Source organism: Ammodytes marinus (assembly GCF_949987685.1).
Source record: "Ammodytes marinus genome assembly, chromosome: 4".
In the NCBI taxonomy this organism is placed as follows: domain Eukaryota; kingdom Metazoa; phylum Chordata; class Actinopteri; order Uranoscopiformes; family Ammodytidae; genus Ammodytes; species Ammodytes marinus.
The window spans coordinates 6857308-6875992 of record NC_137233.1 but is presented as its reverse complement, the minus strand read 5'-3'; the positions used below and the strand labels follow the sequence as shown (position 1 = coordinate 6875992).

Genomic DNA, 18685 nt, shown 5'->3' with positions numbered 1-18685 from the left:
TAAAAATGCTGAACAGTATTTTGTGGAATTGTTTTAGTCATTGCTCGCTAACTAACGTAATTTTCGGACTATAAGCCGCGCCTTTTTCCCCATTTTTCGACCCTGCGGCTTATATAACGGTGCGGCTAATGATATAATAATTACACAGCACAGTATATGTTCTGTAGACTATCTACTATTGCACTAAATGGTTACACTTGAATACGTTATGCAAATATGCAACTTGTTTGTTGAAATGTTAATAAATGGGAGCTTCCTCAAGCAGCCATCACTTTTCCCAACAATCCCCTCACCCCCACCTGCGGCTTATTTTCATTTCATTTTCATTTAACTTTTATTTATCCTCGAGAGACCAATTGAGGGGTGACCCTCATTAAAGTCATGTGCGGAAAATACGGTAAATGCTTCTTGTACTTGGTCAATTTTCTTTCCCTTGAACTAAGGATCATAAATCACTCACATTTCAACAACCTTGGAAGATATCTTGTCTTATAGTACAACTGCTCAAACTGTCTCAGTGGCATGTTTTGCTCACCCTGGCACAGCCCTGGTTACACGTATTGGCAAACTGTTTTTAATTTGTCAGACTGTATTCATTAGACACTGGATTGTAACATTCACTAGTGGTGTGTTATGTGTCACTCATATCTCCATGGCTATAGTAGTGCTCCTGAAATAAATTCGCCCCACCTTCTTGCGTAGTTTCTGAATGCGGTTGATGACCTCACGGGCGACGCCTTCATCCAGCATGGACTGGTCCGGGCTGACGTCCAGCAGCACAAGCACCTAAAAGGACAACAGGAGGAGTTTGAGCTACACAAGTTCAACTGATCTCAGAACTGCTTGAATTATCCCAAAGAATGAAATGGTTTATAACATTTTGATAAGAAAGACCGCCTCAAGTAGCCTGTAATAACCCCCAGTTTATTAACATGTTTTAAATCTTGGTCTATAGGTCTATTTTCATCGCTTTACTTCACCCCTGTTTTTCCTTATGGAAGGTGTTGTTTGCTGAGCTAATGGCACAATCAAAAATGCATTTTGATGTAATGTTCAATGTAAGCTATCCTGTCCTATCCTATAAAATGCTTTTTTCAACTCTATACATCTATTTTGAAGTTCAGTTTTAAATGGAGTATGTACAGTACATGAAGACGTGACCAGACTCCCAAAAACTATCAAACTAAAAAGCCAGAGAAAAAGAGCGACAGCAGCCAGCCCTGAACACTTTACAAAGGGGAAAAGGATGGAAAGAGATGACAGAGAGAAGTGCACAAAGCAAACATAGAAAGTGAATATGAGAGAGATAGAGAGAGGGAGACAGAGAGAGAGTGAGAGAGAACAGAGATACAGACAGATGGGTGCTGGAGAGTCAGTGTGAGCGAGTGTAACAGAGAGAATTAAAAAGTCAGCTCAGTAAACTGGTATTAAGGTGCAGCCGTGCGGTGTGTATGCGCTTGGAGGAGCACTGATTAGAGAGGGCCTGTGGGAAACGCATACATGCTGCTTTCCACTTAGCCATGAAATGATTTCATACATCACACTCACAGAAAGGGACACGTAAATGTATTCACAGTATATGGCAGCTAGGTGAAGCAGGAGAAGCGGTGCAGTAGCATACAGTATATATGTTTATATATTAGATCCGGTTACATTTCACTTTGAAACCCAAATCTACATGACAACAGTAAGAAATGTAGCAGTAAGGAGGGAAGGACAGTAGAGGAGATAATGAAGGTAGGTGTGTGTGTGTGTGTGTGTGTGTAGTTCTATTAACTTTTGTATGCATATTAACACATGAAAAAGTGTTAAGAAGAAAATATATTAATTCAAGTACATTAAATTCCCCAAGCTAAAAAAATATGTGTGATACAATAGTACCTGAAGGCAGTCGTGTGAGGAGGAGCACTGTGCTGTCTTCCAAACAGCTATAACCTTTATACAGGGACGCTAAGTTTGTCCCAAGAAACTCAAGAATACTATAACATTTTAGAAGGGTGTTTTAATTTGCATGACAATTCATCAAATGCCAAAATAATGGGAGTTTGTATTTTTAGCATATACCTGTGCATCAGAGTGGGCTTCGTACTGCACGGCCGAGCCTGAGCTTTGGTCGAAGGTGTACATCAGCCTCAGGTCCTCCTCATGAAGCTCGTGGCCGTCCACCATGATGGATCCTTAGAAAGAACCACAACAACATTAATATATGGTCATAACAATGTTTTAACTTGACAAGGGGGTTTGTTAGTATGTATGTATGCGGCTACTGGATATCAGAATTTCATTCGGGATCAATAAAGTGTCTGTCTGTCTGTCTGTCTGTCTGTCTGTCTGTCTGTCTGTCTGTCTGTCTGTCTGTCTGTCTGACTATCTTACCAGAGTTATTGTACTGATCCCAATTCACTCAATTCACTAGGGGGATGGAAAATGAGTCAAACCCTACTTAACATACACTCATTAAATAGGTTAACTACCACAAATAGTGTGATTTTACTCTTAAGGTGGGATATTCTTAGTAACAATCATGTTGGACGATACAGTATTATGTGATGTACAACTGAACTAACCACAACATGTAATTTGGATGTTACCAATATGTTATAAGGAAAATGTTTGAACATTTGTTTGTCACTGCATAATAGTTGAACTACATAACAATAACAATACCATTATAATTCAGCTACATAAGTATAACACTCTGATTTTCTGATAAGATCCTCAACTCGCAAATAAGAAATCAACTATACGTGAACAAAATGGAAATGAGGACGAAAATAAGTAAGTGATTATTAAAGCCTCATTATGATTAAATATATGCTGGCTATAGAGTTTGGTGTAAATGAGATGATAAACATTTTAGTGCCCCACTATTCTACTAATTAAATTTGAATAAATTGCCAACAGATTGTGTACAATTAAATACTATGTATTTAATTGGCATAGTTTGCATCTTCGACTCGGATTCTTGAAAAGGTTTCTATATTACAGCCATCTATACTAAAAAAAGGAAGAAAATAATACTCTCTGAACTCCCATGCAGGCCGAGGCTTTGTTTTAAATTAGCAGGGGTCTGGACCTGCGCTGGTTTCCATTTTGCGATCCCCCTTTAGTTTGCCGTCTTCCTCGCCGCATCCACATGAGATCTGAGCTTTCAAACAATACAGCAAACCCCATTCTAGTCAGGTTTATATCAACCATTGCGCCGGTGGCAGCAATTACCCACGTCTGTGTTCTGACTAAAAACCATGACCGTGTTTCTCCTCTCCTCTGTACTTCGCAACACCCAGAGGCTGGGTGAAACAGTCACTGCGTTTCTCTTTTATCCTCCATTTCCACGCTTTGATTTCCTGCGTTCCCTCCCCTGCTTCTCTGCTCTTTACCTCCCTCTTTCTTAACCTCTTTTCTTGCCCCCCTGTCAAAAGGATTGGGATCAAAAGGAACAGGTAAGGAACACTGAGTAATACCACCAATGGCCAGGAGCCCACAATAAGCCAAATTGCCGCCCTCATGGTCTAATTTGGACCAAGGTTTTTGAGTCATGAATTCTGAGCTAGAAATTGTTCACTAGGTTAAAGGTAGACTTCAGAGACAGTATTGTACGGTCCAGTCCACAAACGGACTGATCAGTTAAATGTGGAGTCAGTGATTATAGAGCATGTTTTTGTCAATGCACTTTTTGAATAAAATCAGTGAATAATTCCTCAAGATCCACTACCTCTCTGTACTGTGTGTTTCCCCCTGCTTTTAGTCTTTGTGCTAAGCTAATCTGATTTCACATTTACTGTCTTGAGACAAAGATAAGCAATGCATTATACAGTGTAGCACATTTAAAATGCCTTCTGCACACTCTTGATCAAAAAGGAAATATAACTTGGTGGTTCAGCCCTAGACATTTCCATCAGTGTGTTTCCTCTGTCCATCACCATCCTCCACCACATCTATCTCTTTCCTTCAATCACTCATCCCCCTTTTTCCCCCTCGCTACGGGCTAGACAGACATCACTTCCAAGTGATTGGTAATGTTATGTTCCCACAGCCCCGCTGACCTCCACTGCCTCTCCTCTCCCCCGAGACTCATGGAAGGCTCTCCTCCTCTTTCTATAATTGGAGAGACAGGATACCTTGCACTGCTGTGCTCCGTACTTGAGCTCTGAGTATAGTTTCAGAAGGGTTAGGCCTGCCATTCTGAGAGTATACTGGCATTCTGTCTGTGCAGGTCTCATTACAAAGATTGGTGGTTGAGTTTTGGGTTAAATAAATATGATAAATTAATAAAACAAAGTGCAGCAATTGTGCAGTTGTGTTCAAAATCCTAAAACTAACCTACAGCTCTTAACTAGCTATTTATTTGGTAAAGAAATAATTGCAAATGTATTTTAATCCTTTTTACGTGAAATGCAAACTAATCAAGTATATTGATCTGATGACGATGTGCATATACAATGCTGTAGGTTGTGTTGTTTTTCTTTTGCACCACAAGTGGGATTTGTAGATTCTGACTTTCCTTTTTTGCAGACACAATAAAACTCATACCTGTCTTCTGGAAAGCCTCTAGCTGTTCGCTGGTGAGCTCCTTGATAGAAGCAGTGATGGCTTTGAAAGCTCCTTTTAGTCTCTTGCCCAGCACCATGTGGTCTGGCTCAGCTCTCAGACGGATCCCGTACTTGTCCTTGTCTGTTGACATTGTCAACTCCCGCACATTAAGCTCCTGGAGGATGGAAAAAAGAAGACGCACATCTTAGGAAAAGTGAAGTCACTGTTTTGAAATAAAATATAATATGCGTGCTGCAAAAAAAAGATAATACACACAGCATAATTATTACAACGCCAATTGAATTATGCATGAAATTAAGTTTAAGACCCTTTTAAGGCCTTTTCATTAAACACTACAAAAAGTAAGCTAAAGAAAATGAACAAAGCTCTCATGGCGACGGCTTGGACTTTACGTGACCCGACGGCATTTGTTCAGTTTAACCGTAACAAAACTTATCATGAAACCAGCACATACACGTGTCCTCAACCAAATGAATTATACATCTTAAATGTAATGCGAAAATATGTTCACTATTTAGATGAGTCTGTTTCTAAGATATAATGGGTAAACATGCCCATATTCATGTCATAGTTTTTTTTTTAATGACAAAATGTAAAGGCAAAACTAAATCAGAATATTCCATTAAAAATGAAAAATAAATGAATCTAACATTAAAAATGTAAAACTTTAAATACCCCAAGAATCTACTCTAAAGAGCAAATCGATAATTGATTCCAGAGAATCATTGACTCAGAGAGTAGGTCATCCATGAAATCAACCAATAAGTCTATAAAGCCATTCCTTTGGAGTACAGAGAGAGAAATCTGTGATCCAGTCATATCTGAAGGAGAAATAGAGATACTAAATTTATCCACACTGACACCCACCCCGGCCTGCCATGCACAGCTTCTTCCTGTCAATCACCCTGAAAAGTTGAGTGAGACAGAGTTCTAGAATAGTTAAGATGCAGTGGTGTGCTGAATAATGAACTTAAAGGCAGTGAGGGGTTGAAAATAGTAGCTTTTGTTTTTGAGCTTGGTTAGTGAAAACAGAATAGAAGAATGATTGCAAAAGGGCTCAAAAAGAACCTCTTTTATTCATGAGGGTTTATATATATGGCTTTGTGTGCGTGTGAGGACTTTGAAACTGGAAATATACAGAAAGTTGGTGCATTACAATACATTCAGGCTGCCGACGACTCGCACAGCAACTCATTGGAGTTAGCCCACGGTGGAGTTATCAACAAACTTTTTCCGCCGAGCAAAGCTAAAAAATCTAATTGGCCATTGACCATTAACAACCACTTACATTTTGTGTTGTAGAGATAATTTGTGAAATGTGCTGCCTCAAGACATAGACGATAAAAACGTAATCAGCAGCAGTCAGGATTCACCCCTGCTTGGTTGTGAGGTACTAAGATGCTGTGTGTTCTCTTTTTAAGAGAGTTAAGACTTAAGCGCAGGCCACTGAAGTGGACGGACCCATGAAATATGCTCGTGCTGGAAGGGTGCTGAAAGCAAACACTTCTCTATAGATCGGATAAGGCGATTCTAAGGGATCTAAAGTTAAGCGTAATGCGTTCTAAAATCCAGTGAAAAACTGTTATTACTGCAGATATTTGGTGTAAATGGCCCATAAAACATTTTATTTACTCAGAGAGCAGATTAGCCATGAAATCATCTAGTCGGTAAACCAGACGACAATAACAATCGATACATTTTTTATTTAACATTTACTTTATTTAATTATTATTGTTTATTTATCAGTAGGTCCCCATTTGGTGCTCATTAAAGTAGTGGTATAATTATTGTAATACATTTGAAGTAGCAATAATAAAAGATACAAATTATTTGTATGTATTAATTATATAATAACAATAAAGGAATTTAAGTAAAAGCAACAGGTTTGGCAAATCCAGACTTGATAAACCTAATTTTGAAATGCTCTGCTTCACTGAAATTTCATAACAAACATTCTAAGAGAGTTTGTAGTTTTTCTTCCTGGCCTTCGGGACCTTAAAATGATCTCAATTCTGAACAAATTAACCTTATAAACACAAAGTCAGCGAGGTTAAATGTTTTTGCCAAACTGAAATGAAACATGAACAGAGTGAGAGATAAGAAGAGTCTTGAACTTAGATAAAGCTTCCTGGATCCAACAGAAGGTCGTAAGAGAAGCCCTTATCTCATGTGGACCTTTATCTGTAAAGTGTATTTATATGTTGCGGGTCAGAATCAAATGGATAAAGCAGAATAAAGCAAAAGAAAACGCTGAAAAATAATCTTTAAAAAAAAAAGAGAAAAAAGTTTCCATACCTCCAGGATGTATTTTTGCAGGGACTGGATGTCCTTTAGAGCCTCTGCATCCTGGTGAATAACTACCACCTCCTTCAATGGGTACTGGAATAAAACACTACAGTTGGTCAATAGCTCCAGAACAAAAAAAACACACTAATATATAATAGAATAAGTTTTTATTAATCAACACAATGATACCTATATCTAATCAACTAATATGAAACAACCAGATACACTTGAAGCTAAACAAAATCTAGAAGAAATATAAGAGAAAATAATGGAGAAAGCCTTGCTAAATGACCTCAATTCCTGCATTGCAATTGTCCAACATTAGCCCACAAGTTGCATGTTTCAAACCCCAGAGCGTGTGAAGAGATTGCATTGAGTTGATGATTCACCTTGACAGGCAGGGTCTTCCTGTCCCGGATCACTCTGCCCAGCTCAATCACAGACTGCATCTGACAGACAGCGCTCTCAATGCGCTTGTCAATCAAACTCTCTCTGTAAAACACAAACAGAAATACAGAAAATCTCAGTATCACCACATCATACAATATGTATGTAGTAGGGGTGTGCATGTGTAACCGGTTAGTAAGGCATAAACGTTTAGAAAAAATAAATAAAAAAAGATCCACTTCTTTTCTATTTTGAAGGTTAAACCGTTAACTTGTACGGTTAAATTTACATTGTGTAACCGTTTAGAAAGTTTTGTAAACCTTCACACTCCTATTAAGTGCTGATTCAATGTCATCCTGAAGAGAATGGGGCAGCTAAGTAGGGCTCTGACTTTTTTTGACTTTTGCAATTATAATGGGTTCCATCTGACCGCACTGCCTCTTACACTAAAGGACTGAAAGGGAATATCTTTTCAAAAAGACTCATCTTTTTAGTAGAATCATTCTGGAAAACTCTTTACAACTGTGGGGCACAGTTTGGGGATGAAAGTGCATTTCAGCAATAACTCAAAGGGTACAATTCATAATGTTCTGGTTTAACTGAATAAAAATAAATAATAGAGCATGACCGGATTAGTACCAAACATCTACCAGTAGATAGACAGAGTTCAACCATCAGAACCAGAATTTCACTCAGGAACATCCACTAATTATATCCACTTCAGACTTCCACCTCTGAATCCAAATGAGAGCTGCAGAGCCATTGAATCAACCTTCATAGTGATTTTAGCTTTCACTGTCTGCACCAACATTGACTGTGTCTGCATGTGTGCCCACAAAATGAGAATAGAAAAGGGACGCCAGGGACAGCCAATCATTTAATGAGATGATTGAGAAGTGGCTGTTCCCACCGTCTGACTGGTGGCAGACAATTGGGAGGGGGCTGAAGTAGTCCCATTCATTCAACAGTGGGAAACAAAGGACCAATAAAGCAGCAACACTAAGCGACAGTGGAGATTATATGAACCATTACAGAAAGTGTTTTACTTCTTGCTAAATCAAACGGACATTTAATTATGGCAGAATTGTTTACAGTTAAAGATGATGCAATTAAGTTTGTGGCAATCGGAAATCTCTCCCAGGCATTACACATCTGATAAGCCACCAAGGCATATATTGTACTTATATTTACATTTTAATGAAGCGGATCAATATTTTATTAGAAACAAGGGATTATCCCTACAGAGAAAAATGAAATAAAACTATTATTATTACTAAAATGGGTTTTTAATGCATTCAAGACAGTGGTGAAGGCAGTTAGTTCTGCCAACCCCAAAACATCTGTCCAACTTATTATTATTATGATGATGATTTTTGTTACATACTGCTCTAAATAATTACAGAACTGCTCCATTGCAGAGACTTCGTAAGCAGAATCAGACAAACCGATGCATCGGATTCTGTGATTAATTTGGCTTCTAAAAAAAAAAAAAAAAGGAATTGGTAATATAATTTATATAATAATTAAAAGTGTAGCAGGCATTAACTATCAAACACTGCGGGGAAACTCCATTTAAAGAGTATCCTCTTTTCTGCTCTTCCATGCCAGAATCTCTACAAGCCGTGGTGAGAGGCCGGCAGCTAAGTGGAGGAGAACAGATGTACGGAGTTGACACGTTGACCTTCCCCGCATATGCCCCTTTCAGCCAACATGGATAGTGACTCTCTCAGGGCACTTTCCTTTTCATTTTTTCCCCCCAACTTTTTCCTCGTGTGAAGTGGACAGCCTATCATTCAAATTTCCTCTTTAAAAGTTTCTACAAGGAATTTTTTTATATTTCTGAAACAGTCAGTAATTTTTCCACTGATGATCATTAAGTACATGTAATAGCAAACGAGTCCATCAGTGCAAAGAATGCTATTTTTATATAGTTTATCTTAATGCCTTTGTCATGGGTACGCTCATCCAGGAACAACAGCTGGTGTAGTAAAAACGCTACCACTTGCACAGTACCGATGCCCCAAGTATCTGAGTTTCACTGAAGGGATTTTTTCCCAACCTGGTTTGGGGCAGCATGAGATAGTGGATGCTGCTGGCGTCCTTCTCTTCGACAGAGGCGGGGTCGATGAGGTTTCGCAGGTTTTGGTACATCATCTCTGTAATGAAGGGTGTGAAGGGAGCCTGAGGGCAAGGGGGGAAGAAAACAAGCAAGTAGAAAAGGAGGATTATTATATAATGCACTGTACTGCCGTTAATTTTCTGACATTAAACGGTGGGGTCAGCGATTCTGGAGAACGCTTGTTGTGAAAAGAAAATCTGTTTACATCTCTTCACCTTCCACTACCTGTCTGTACTGTGTGTGCGCTGAGAAAAAAAATATGATGGTCATACACAGCCTAGGCTCTGTAAACTTGTATGTAAACAAAGAGGTCCCACCATGGATCGCAACATGCTCATTTGCGAAGCCTAGGCTGTGTATTAACACTGGATTTTTTTTCCAGCTCACACACAGTATAGACAGGTAGTGGACCGTGAGGAGATATTCTACTGTATTTTACTGTAACTTTTTCTTCTTCAAGTGGTGGAAAAGTTCAGACAGAATTGTGCCAAAGTGAATTCACTTTCTATTCTAATGTGTTTCTCTTCCATTTCAAATACAGCAAATTAATTTGTATACAGACTTGCAAACTCATAGGAGGTGAAAAAGGTGACAAACACCCGTCCCTTCTAGGGGGGGTCGGGTGTTTTTCGCTGTCCAAATGATTGACTATTGTTAAATATCATTCACACAACCAGAGTTTTCCACTATTGCCTCCAATGTCCAGCTTGGTGAAAATAATAGCCAGCTGAGATCCTGACCCTTCTAAGGGGGTCCAGGGGTACTTTTTAAAGTGAAATGCATGAATCTGGTGCACTTTGAGAGGAAAATTAAGAGGCTAAATCTGAGGAATTATGTGTGAACAAATAATTTGGAGACACTGGGTCAGATGAATTAGAAGCTATTGAAGAAAGACACATGGATTTTCCATTAAAATGTTAATTTAAAATAAAATATTATGCAGGGTCCTCTGGGTTGGGCTTGGTGCTCTTTTTCTTTTATGGGACATATTTCTCTGTAATATAATGAATACATTTAAATGCAATGAGAGGAACGAAGCAGAAGAACTCTTTTTCCACAGACGAGGCTGAAATAGGTTATACAGTACATGGGCATCTGAGCCCCATTTCCAAATGTTTTTAAATAAACTCAATACACACTGTGCATGGACGTGAACGTGACGTGATCAGTTAAACTTGGATTACCAGGGGCGCCCTTAGCTCAGTTGGTAGGGCGCCCCCGACCCGTCGGTCGGGGGCTCTAAGCAACCCCTAAGTTCGCTTATGCCTCGGGCCCGGCTCTGATTGTGAGCGCACTGCAGACGCTTAATTTCTGCAATGTGCGCTCATTAAAATGTCAGCTTCACTTAAGAGTCCTGTGTGGGTCAACAGTGCAGTGCAAAATATGCAGCATAAAGTTATAACATTCGTCTACGACCGTGATGTTAAATCACCTTCACACAAAGCCGATCGCTGTGACGGTGAAAATCACCGGGACTCGGGAGACCTCGCCAATGTGAGCCATAGGTGTGAGCGAGTGAGACGCCGCTCAGAAAAAAACTCTGTGGTTTGATGGATGAAATCACAGTCGGGGATATCCTACACGTTAACGTTGTCTACGGGAACGGCTTCCGCGATCTGTTTCTATTTCTCGAGTCTAAATCATGGACATATAAAGAATACAGAGAGCCATGTCGGCAAACTGACAGCGCGACTAAATAAAAGGGACTGTACAGTGAGCTGCGTCCCTCCGTTAGTTACTGTTTTCGGCCGAGTAGGCTAAGTTATATTCACCTCTAAAGCATTGACAGTGTTTAATCAAAGCCTCTAATTTTTTATTTTTTATTATCAAAAAGGCTTTGATTGAGAATTTTAGCCAATTCTAAAGTCTGAACACACACAGCGGCAGCAGTGATGCTTTACGGTGCCCGATCTTAACGCTGATTGGACAATACTCATGACGTCTACCAAAGATGTTTTATTGCCAAGATAACGATATTCCCTTGTCGCCCACACAGTCCAGTCTGGGAAGCGCTGGCTGACTTCTCTGGCAGCTGCCGCTACCCCGCCCCCCTCCCAAAAACAAAAACTCTTTGGATCCATACGATTCACGTGGGTTATATATTTTGATTCAAAACGGCGAAAATCGCCGAAAAGCGACGAGTTTGCAGGTATGTGTATAGCTCACAGCCGATCTGTATTGATCTGGCTTGTAGTGTGCCTCTTGTCTCACATGCAAACATCTTCATTGTGTTATAAATAAAAACTCCTACTGCGCATGCATTATTCATACCAATACAAGCGCACCACTACCACAGCAGCAGCATTTCCTTGTTTTTTTGCATGTACAATATATGAAAGCAAAGCCTCACCACAAGCATTTTCCCACATCTCTCTCAGTCACACACACACACACACACACACACACACACACACACACACACACACAGATTATGACTCACCATCAGCCTGCACATGGAGAACAGAACGCTGAAGAGGGTTTCCAACGCCCACAGACAGTCCTCGGTGCCACTCTCTCCCTGCAAAGTTCACATATGCATCAATACAGTCGCTCCCCTTGGAACAGTGAAAAGATTTTTTTTTTTTAAAGGGCTCTAGCGGATATCAGCGCATTAATGCACATCAACCAAATGTTTTACTACGATGTACACAAACTGACTGCCATAAAATGTCCACAGATGGAGAATACATGATGAAGGGCGATATCCATTAAGGGAATGTATTATGCATGTGAAAATGAAAGATATATTACATACAAGCAAAGTAGCTACTGTGTTCTTCACTTCAGTTTATAATTAATGTATACAAACCTTTAACTCACAAATCTGACTACGACTAGTGACCGATATGTTTTAGTTTATTTTTTTAGCCGCACATTACAATATAACACATTTTGAGAGCTGTAACGCAATACTGTGTTACCATGGTATTTTGCTTAAGGTTATCACACTGTTAGATTATCATACCGGCTCATGTCTATTCACTACCAGCTGCTGTTATAAACTTGCACATTGAGTCCTCCTGAAATAAACACAACATTTACTCTAAGGAAGCACTGATTTATTCAGAGCTGTCGTCTCACCTTCAGACGGCGTCGGTTGGTCCTGACGTACCAGTTGGTGAGCATGTCCACAAACTTGACCAGACGGGGCACGACGGTGTACAGGTGGTAAGCTGCGACAAGAAATTACTATCAGATGATTTATGCTAAATATGAAAACCACATCAATTTGTTAGCTAGATGGTATGGATTTTTAAGATATGACGACATTATTTTCTTAGCCACTGTCTATATCAAGGGGAGTTCCTGGAAGATAAAATCAGTGGTGTGGGTGTTTAGAGTTAAGTGTGTGTCTGACTCACCGTCCATCTCAGCCTTGAAGAACTGGATGAGGGATTGTGTGAAGGACAGAATCCATTTGTCCATGATGTTGTCGCTCTGTTTTACCGTGTTTTCATTATACAGGAACTGAACGTCATCCTCCTGACAAATAGATACGATTAAAAAAAGATTAATTACGTTTTAGGTCAGCACTCAAGTAACGCCATTTACAAGCAAGGAAAAAAAGTTCTGCAGCAATTTTTTTGACACTTGTGCCACCTATTATAGTTGCTGTTTGTGCCTGTTTCAGTCATTTTGTTTGAAATATCTTAACTTAACTTATTAATGTGTGTTATTCAACTCCTATGCATTCTTATTTACTTGGGGGGAAAAAGTGATAAATATACTGTAGTTTTTGAATAGGTGACTACCTCTCCAAACAATTATCACATGGGCTCCCTTGTCCGATTTTCAAATGCCTAAAATAGCTTCATTTTAAGACTTGTCATAAACATTGCCTTAAACCTCTAAAGCGTAGCTGTAATGCCGGTGCCTGCAGGTGGTACAAGTAAGTCAAACTGCAACCGATTTTTCTTTTCTACGTTTTTAGGTGATAAAGTTGACATTTGCAGGTCTAAACTGTAGCTATTAGTTAACCGCAGGTTGGCAGGTGTGACTTTTAGTGGACAAGTGTCCTACGTAAGCAACATTTGGACTTCTTATTTTTTTTGTAAATTGCTCTTGTGGAATAGTTATCTGCAGAGCAGAGATGAGCTGAGAAAAATATTTCCTGCCTCTGTATTTATTTTTTCTTCCCTAAACTGGACCCTTATTCCGAGCCATACATTGACCAGTGACACAGGGAAAAGTATTACTACAGTTAAGTTATTATTACTACATTATTTCATGGCACTCACAACAAGTAATTTCCTATTTGAATTGATGATGCCATATGAAGTATGTACCTTCTGTAACCTTTGCACGTTCTGCACCAGGAAGCGATAGGCGTTGTACCACGGCAGGAAGACGTCCTTCAACACGTCGCGGACACCGTCCTCTTTGAAACGCAGGTTCTCCGCTCGCACCACGGGAGAGTTGATGAGGTACAGTCTACGGAGAGACAGACAGGGAAGGAGAGGGTGAGACAGTGGTGGGATTTATTATGAGTGACAAGTGATCATTGAGAGGGATTATTTTTGTGTGACTCTATAATTTATTTTTTTCATTAAAATGCTGCATAGTGTGCCTTTAAAGAAATATTACATGCTGGAATGTAACGGATAAAAATGTGGGTCATTTTGATTGATCTAATAACGATAGAGATGTCCCAAGACACTATGCAAAATGAAAATGAGTATCTGGGTCAGTCGGGTATATTTCAATAACTAACAATTCTTGTCCACAATTAAAGGAACACTGTGGACTGTGGAGCAAGATGTATTTTTCAAAGCTATTCAGCTGACAAACGTATCCTGATTGGATTAGCTTTACCAATTAGGCTAAATGTCACCCTGAATGTGTCCTCCGCAAATTGTTGGACCAAAATCGAATTTTACCAAAACATATCAGTGCAAATTAATCCCTTCTCTTCATTAAAAAGAAATCAACACAGCGTTGATATGACAATGGCAGAAATTCTTAATAATCCACATCACCATAATAGTCTGTGGCAGGCTTCAGCACACAGCGCAGACTGGTTACAAAGGTTTTGCTGATGATTCTGGAAGATAACATGATGCAACTTCATGCAATAGGCCATAAGCAATTTTAATAGCAGAAACTCTAAGATACATTTGTTATCAAATGCACAACACCCAGAACCATTAGCCGGTCAAAATGTTGGCACCTTGAAACTAACTTGTCACTTTACCCGGTTTGACACAAAATATACACATTAAAAAAAATTATTTTAAATGTAATTAGTAAAATTGAAGAACAAATCCTTAGTCTGTACCTCAGTCTATCACTGCTTTTAGTTTATCTAGTGTGAGTTAAACAAAATAAAAGTATGTTCTTTGGTGGCTATACTGCGAGTTAAGTTTAAAAGCATAAAGCTGACATGTTATTGTAAATAGAAGCCTTAATAAAGGAACAGGCCATCGCCCTCCTCTCTTTACATCAGCAGTTCACTCATCATCAGTGTATATGTGAGCATATGGTGGGACTGCATAGTGCTTTATTTATAAGGCCATATGGCCATGGAACTTTCACTGCTCAGGGCAAAGGAGTGAATACATGAGGGGTAACAATGAATGTATGCATGACATGTGTATGAAGAGTATATGTGAGTGTATGTATACTAAGAAGGGGCCTAGCTAAGCTGGATAGTAATTCAAACCCTTAAAAACCATGCCTGCTAATAACATAAGGTAGGTTTATACACAGCATCCTGCCACCAGGCACACATACATTCATGCATCACACACACACACACACACACACACACACACACACACACACACACACAGACAGACAGACAGACACACACATAGACACGGAGACACACACACAGACACGGAGACACACACACAGACACGGAGACACACACACACACACACACACACACACACACACACGTTTACATTCAAGCAGAGAGCTGACCTGAGGGCATCCGCTCCGTAGCTCTTCACTATCAGTCCTGGATCTGGGTAGTTCTTCTTGCGCTTGCTCATCTTCTGTCCATCGCTGCAGGAATAGGACAGGCAAAGCGTTAATGCACATACACATACAGTATATACATGCACGCACGACAGGCCATGTTAGACACCATGCACTTGGTATTCAATTTAGTCAAGTCTTTCCAGGTCAGCAGGCCTGTGAGGACAGTGCTGCATTTAGACCCTGGGGCGCAGGACAAGTTGTCTTACTGTAGAAAAGCTCTAAGGGCCAAATTTTACAGCACACATAACACGTCAGGGATGAACTAAGCAGAAAAACTAGGATTTAAACGGGCAGGTGAAGAAATATAATGATAAAAGAACAGTAGATAAGAGGAGGAAAAATAATGGATTAGGTGGCAGACAGATATACATGTACACACAGCAGTAAATAGCTTATATAATGTGTTTGAAATTGACTGAAAGGATAAGGTTGACAATATCACCTATTTTACCTTCTGTGAACAAATCCCATTAAAAGGAAAATCCCAAATGGATCCCGCTACTGTACTGAATATCCGGCTTTGTCTACACAGATAATACCTGTGCCTGATATACAGTAGCTTATAGCTCTAGATGTCCAAATCCATTGATTTCCAAAAGCTATTTAACACATCAGTGAGCCACACTGTTGCACTGGCAGGCCTGTTCCTTTATTACTGTGTAACATTGGCACATAAACCTCCCTGCAGCCATAAACTCTCTAGTGCACCAAATACAAAATCCCAAACTAATTCAACAATGACTCCATTTATGCATTAAGACCTACAGTGCCCTGCTGTTTTAGGAAACTATTAAGCCTTTTGTTATTTTGTTAAACATTATTTCGAAAATTTCTGTACAGTAACAATAAATGGGCTTGGGGGCTGACTGATGCTGACAATGCAAGAAATTCACAAACATGTTTGGTTCTGATCTAATCACAGAATGTTCTGGACAAAAATAAAACAGATAACTCCAGAATATCTAATGAAAATGAACCTATTTGCAAATTAAAGGACATTGAAAAGGCTTTACTAATACATATTTTCTCACCTAGCGAGCACCAATCCATTCACAATGACATTCTTGAAGGGCGGTTTGCCAAACAGCGCTGTGGAGAGCACCAGCAGGGTGTAGAACCTATTGCAGGACAGAAAAGGTCAGCACACAAGGTCAAGGTGACAAGCAAGACTTACAAATGAATTCTCTCTCAGTGGTAGAATTGAGAAAACAAATGTACTCATTTAATCTATAAAAACAATTTCTATTGATATCTATGATACTCAATACTTTCAATTCAAAACTAGAACTTCTCACACTTTTCTTCCTGACTTTAATTGTCCATCCAGCCATTCCTGCCCTGTTCTTGTATATCAACTCAGCAGAGCTTATCTCTCTATGTCACTATTCCTCATCTGTCGACCTCTTTCCATCCATCCATTCATCCACAGCTTACCATCCCCTGGTCTGGTCAATGCCCTCTGCGATGAAGTCTGCAGGGAAAGTGTCCTCAAACTCCTTCTTGTGTTCGAAGGGGTAGTGCATCTGGGCGTAGGGCATGCTGCCACTCTCAAACCAGCAGTCAAACACCTCCGTGATCCTCCGCAGCACACCCTTACCACACCGTGACGGGATTGTCAGGTGGTCAATGCTGGGGGAAGACAAAATGTGGACGGAAGGAGGTAGAATTGTTAAGACAAATAGCGGCAACAACACTTTGAACAGTTCGCCTTTGCTGTTTTATATAGATTCTATTATTGCTACGAGGAACTTTTAAATCATCTGAATACACTATGTGGATCCGCAGTTCTATAGGGTTTCTTGGCTGCAGTCCACAACAAGGATTTTTATTATCTTTCACTGCTGGGAACAAGGAAAGATCAGTGGTGCTTATGTTGTGCTGACACCCACTAGAACAGAATGGGTTTATTGCTTTATGCTTCAAGGATATAGATTAATTTACTCCCTGTGCCCACCCACTTCCAGGTCAGACCATGAACAAAATCATTGTTTTCTTCAGTAAAGTTGCTTCAACTGAAGAAAACAGATGAACTGTGGTTATGCAGTAGTTACAAAGGGCTGTGTGAGGTGCCTATCTAAATGTAGATGCATGTCATCCCCCTCTCTCTCTCCCTATTTCCACTTTGCAACTATTCAACAGTCAAATAAAGTTGAAAACACCTAAAAAAACACATTTAAAATAAATAAATTTGCATTCTGGATAATTAAACAAAGCTATACAACCACAACAACAAAGCATCACTATTATGGAGCCACACAAGCTTCATTATGCAAAGGACACTTTTTCCCCCCTTCTACAACATTTCAAGAATTTATCAGCATTTAGGCCTATAAAATGCAAATTACACCTTTGGTAATCTGCTATTAGACACTAAAGCTGCTCTGCTGCAGCACTCTACTTCTCCCAAGAGCTGTGCTCCTGGGCTTATTGAAGAAAGTAGAGTTTTCCAAAATTGAAGTGCACAGCTGAGCACCTTCTGAGTAGTTTAATTTGACATTTTTTTGCTGCGTAAAATGTTCTTCTTCCTACAATGTGGGCAGAGCCATTATCTCTGGGAACCGGCCACTTCACACATAATGTGAACTGATGACAGACCGTCCTTTTAGTTGTTAAAGACTTGCACATCTTTTGTATTTATTCAAGATATGTCCCAGTTGGTTAGGTCATTCTAGGAAAGGTTTGGTCACACCAGCAAACAAGCTGTAGGGAAATTAAATGATTGGCTTAGAAAATCTACATGAATCTTTCATTTAAAGTAAAACTTTGGTGAACTTCTTGAAAGTGCTGACTTATAAGGTATTGCCCACGCTTATTTTCCAGTAGCAACTAGGCTAGCAAGACAGCTGGCTTGGAGAGCAATAGTGAGCTGGCACTACCATGTTAGAGTATGGCTTGCCAGCTACAGGAGTTCAATACTTTTCCAAGTCTTTCAGACCTACACAGGAACCCTAAACCTTACAACAGAAACTCCACTTATGATCAGTGACTCACCTTTCCCGATGCAGATCAGTTACTTTGACTCCAGTCAGTTCCTCCAATTCAGCAATGGACCCGATACACACCACCTGACAAACAAGAACACACACACACACACACACACACACACACACACACACACACACACACACACACACACACACACACACACACACACACACACACACACACACACACACACACACACACACACACACACACACACACACACACACACACACACACACACACACACACACACACACACACACACACACACACACCAGCTTGAGTGGGCAATATCACACAACAGCATACACCATAACAATTTTCCTGATAAGGACATGAACTATCATTGCCGAATGCCGATATGATAAAGAG

The 18685-nt window shown here is 39.8% G+C and overlaps 1 protein-coding gene across 1 annotated transcript in view; it reads right to left on the bottom strand.

The window, feature by feature from the left end:
- Window positions 1–18685, bottom strand: part of iars1 (isoleucyl-tRNA synthetase 1) — a 46999-nt gene that overhangs the window by 6956 nt on the left and 21358 nt on the right. Inside the window, exons 15-28 of the mRNA XM_080025761.1 lie at window positions 18320–18393; window positions 16763–16957; window positions 16360–16446; window positions 15269–15352; window positions 13633–13777; window positions 12709–12829; window positions 12428–12519; window positions 11787–11864; window positions 9287–9408; window positions 7230–7332; window positions 6850–6933; window positions 4534–4708; window positions 2065–2177; window positions 691–786 (exon numbers count right to left, since the gene is read on the bottom strand). Of these exons, the coding sequence (XP_079881887.1) occupies window positions 691–786; window positions 2065–2177; window positions 4534–4708; window positions 6850–6933; window positions 7230–7332; window positions 9287–9408; window positions 11787–11864; window positions 12428–12519; window positions 12709–12829; window positions 13633–13777; window positions 15269–15352; window positions 16360–16446; window positions 16763–16957; window positions 18320–18393 (1569 nt within the window). The remainder of the gene's footprint in view (window positions 1–690; window positions 787–2064; window positions 2178–4533; window positions 4709–6849; window positions 6934–7229; window positions 7333–9286; window positions 9409–11786; window positions 11865–12427; window positions 12520–12708; window positions 12830–13632; window positions 13778–15268; window positions 15353–16359; window positions 16447–16762; window positions 16958–18319; window positions 18394–18685) is intronic.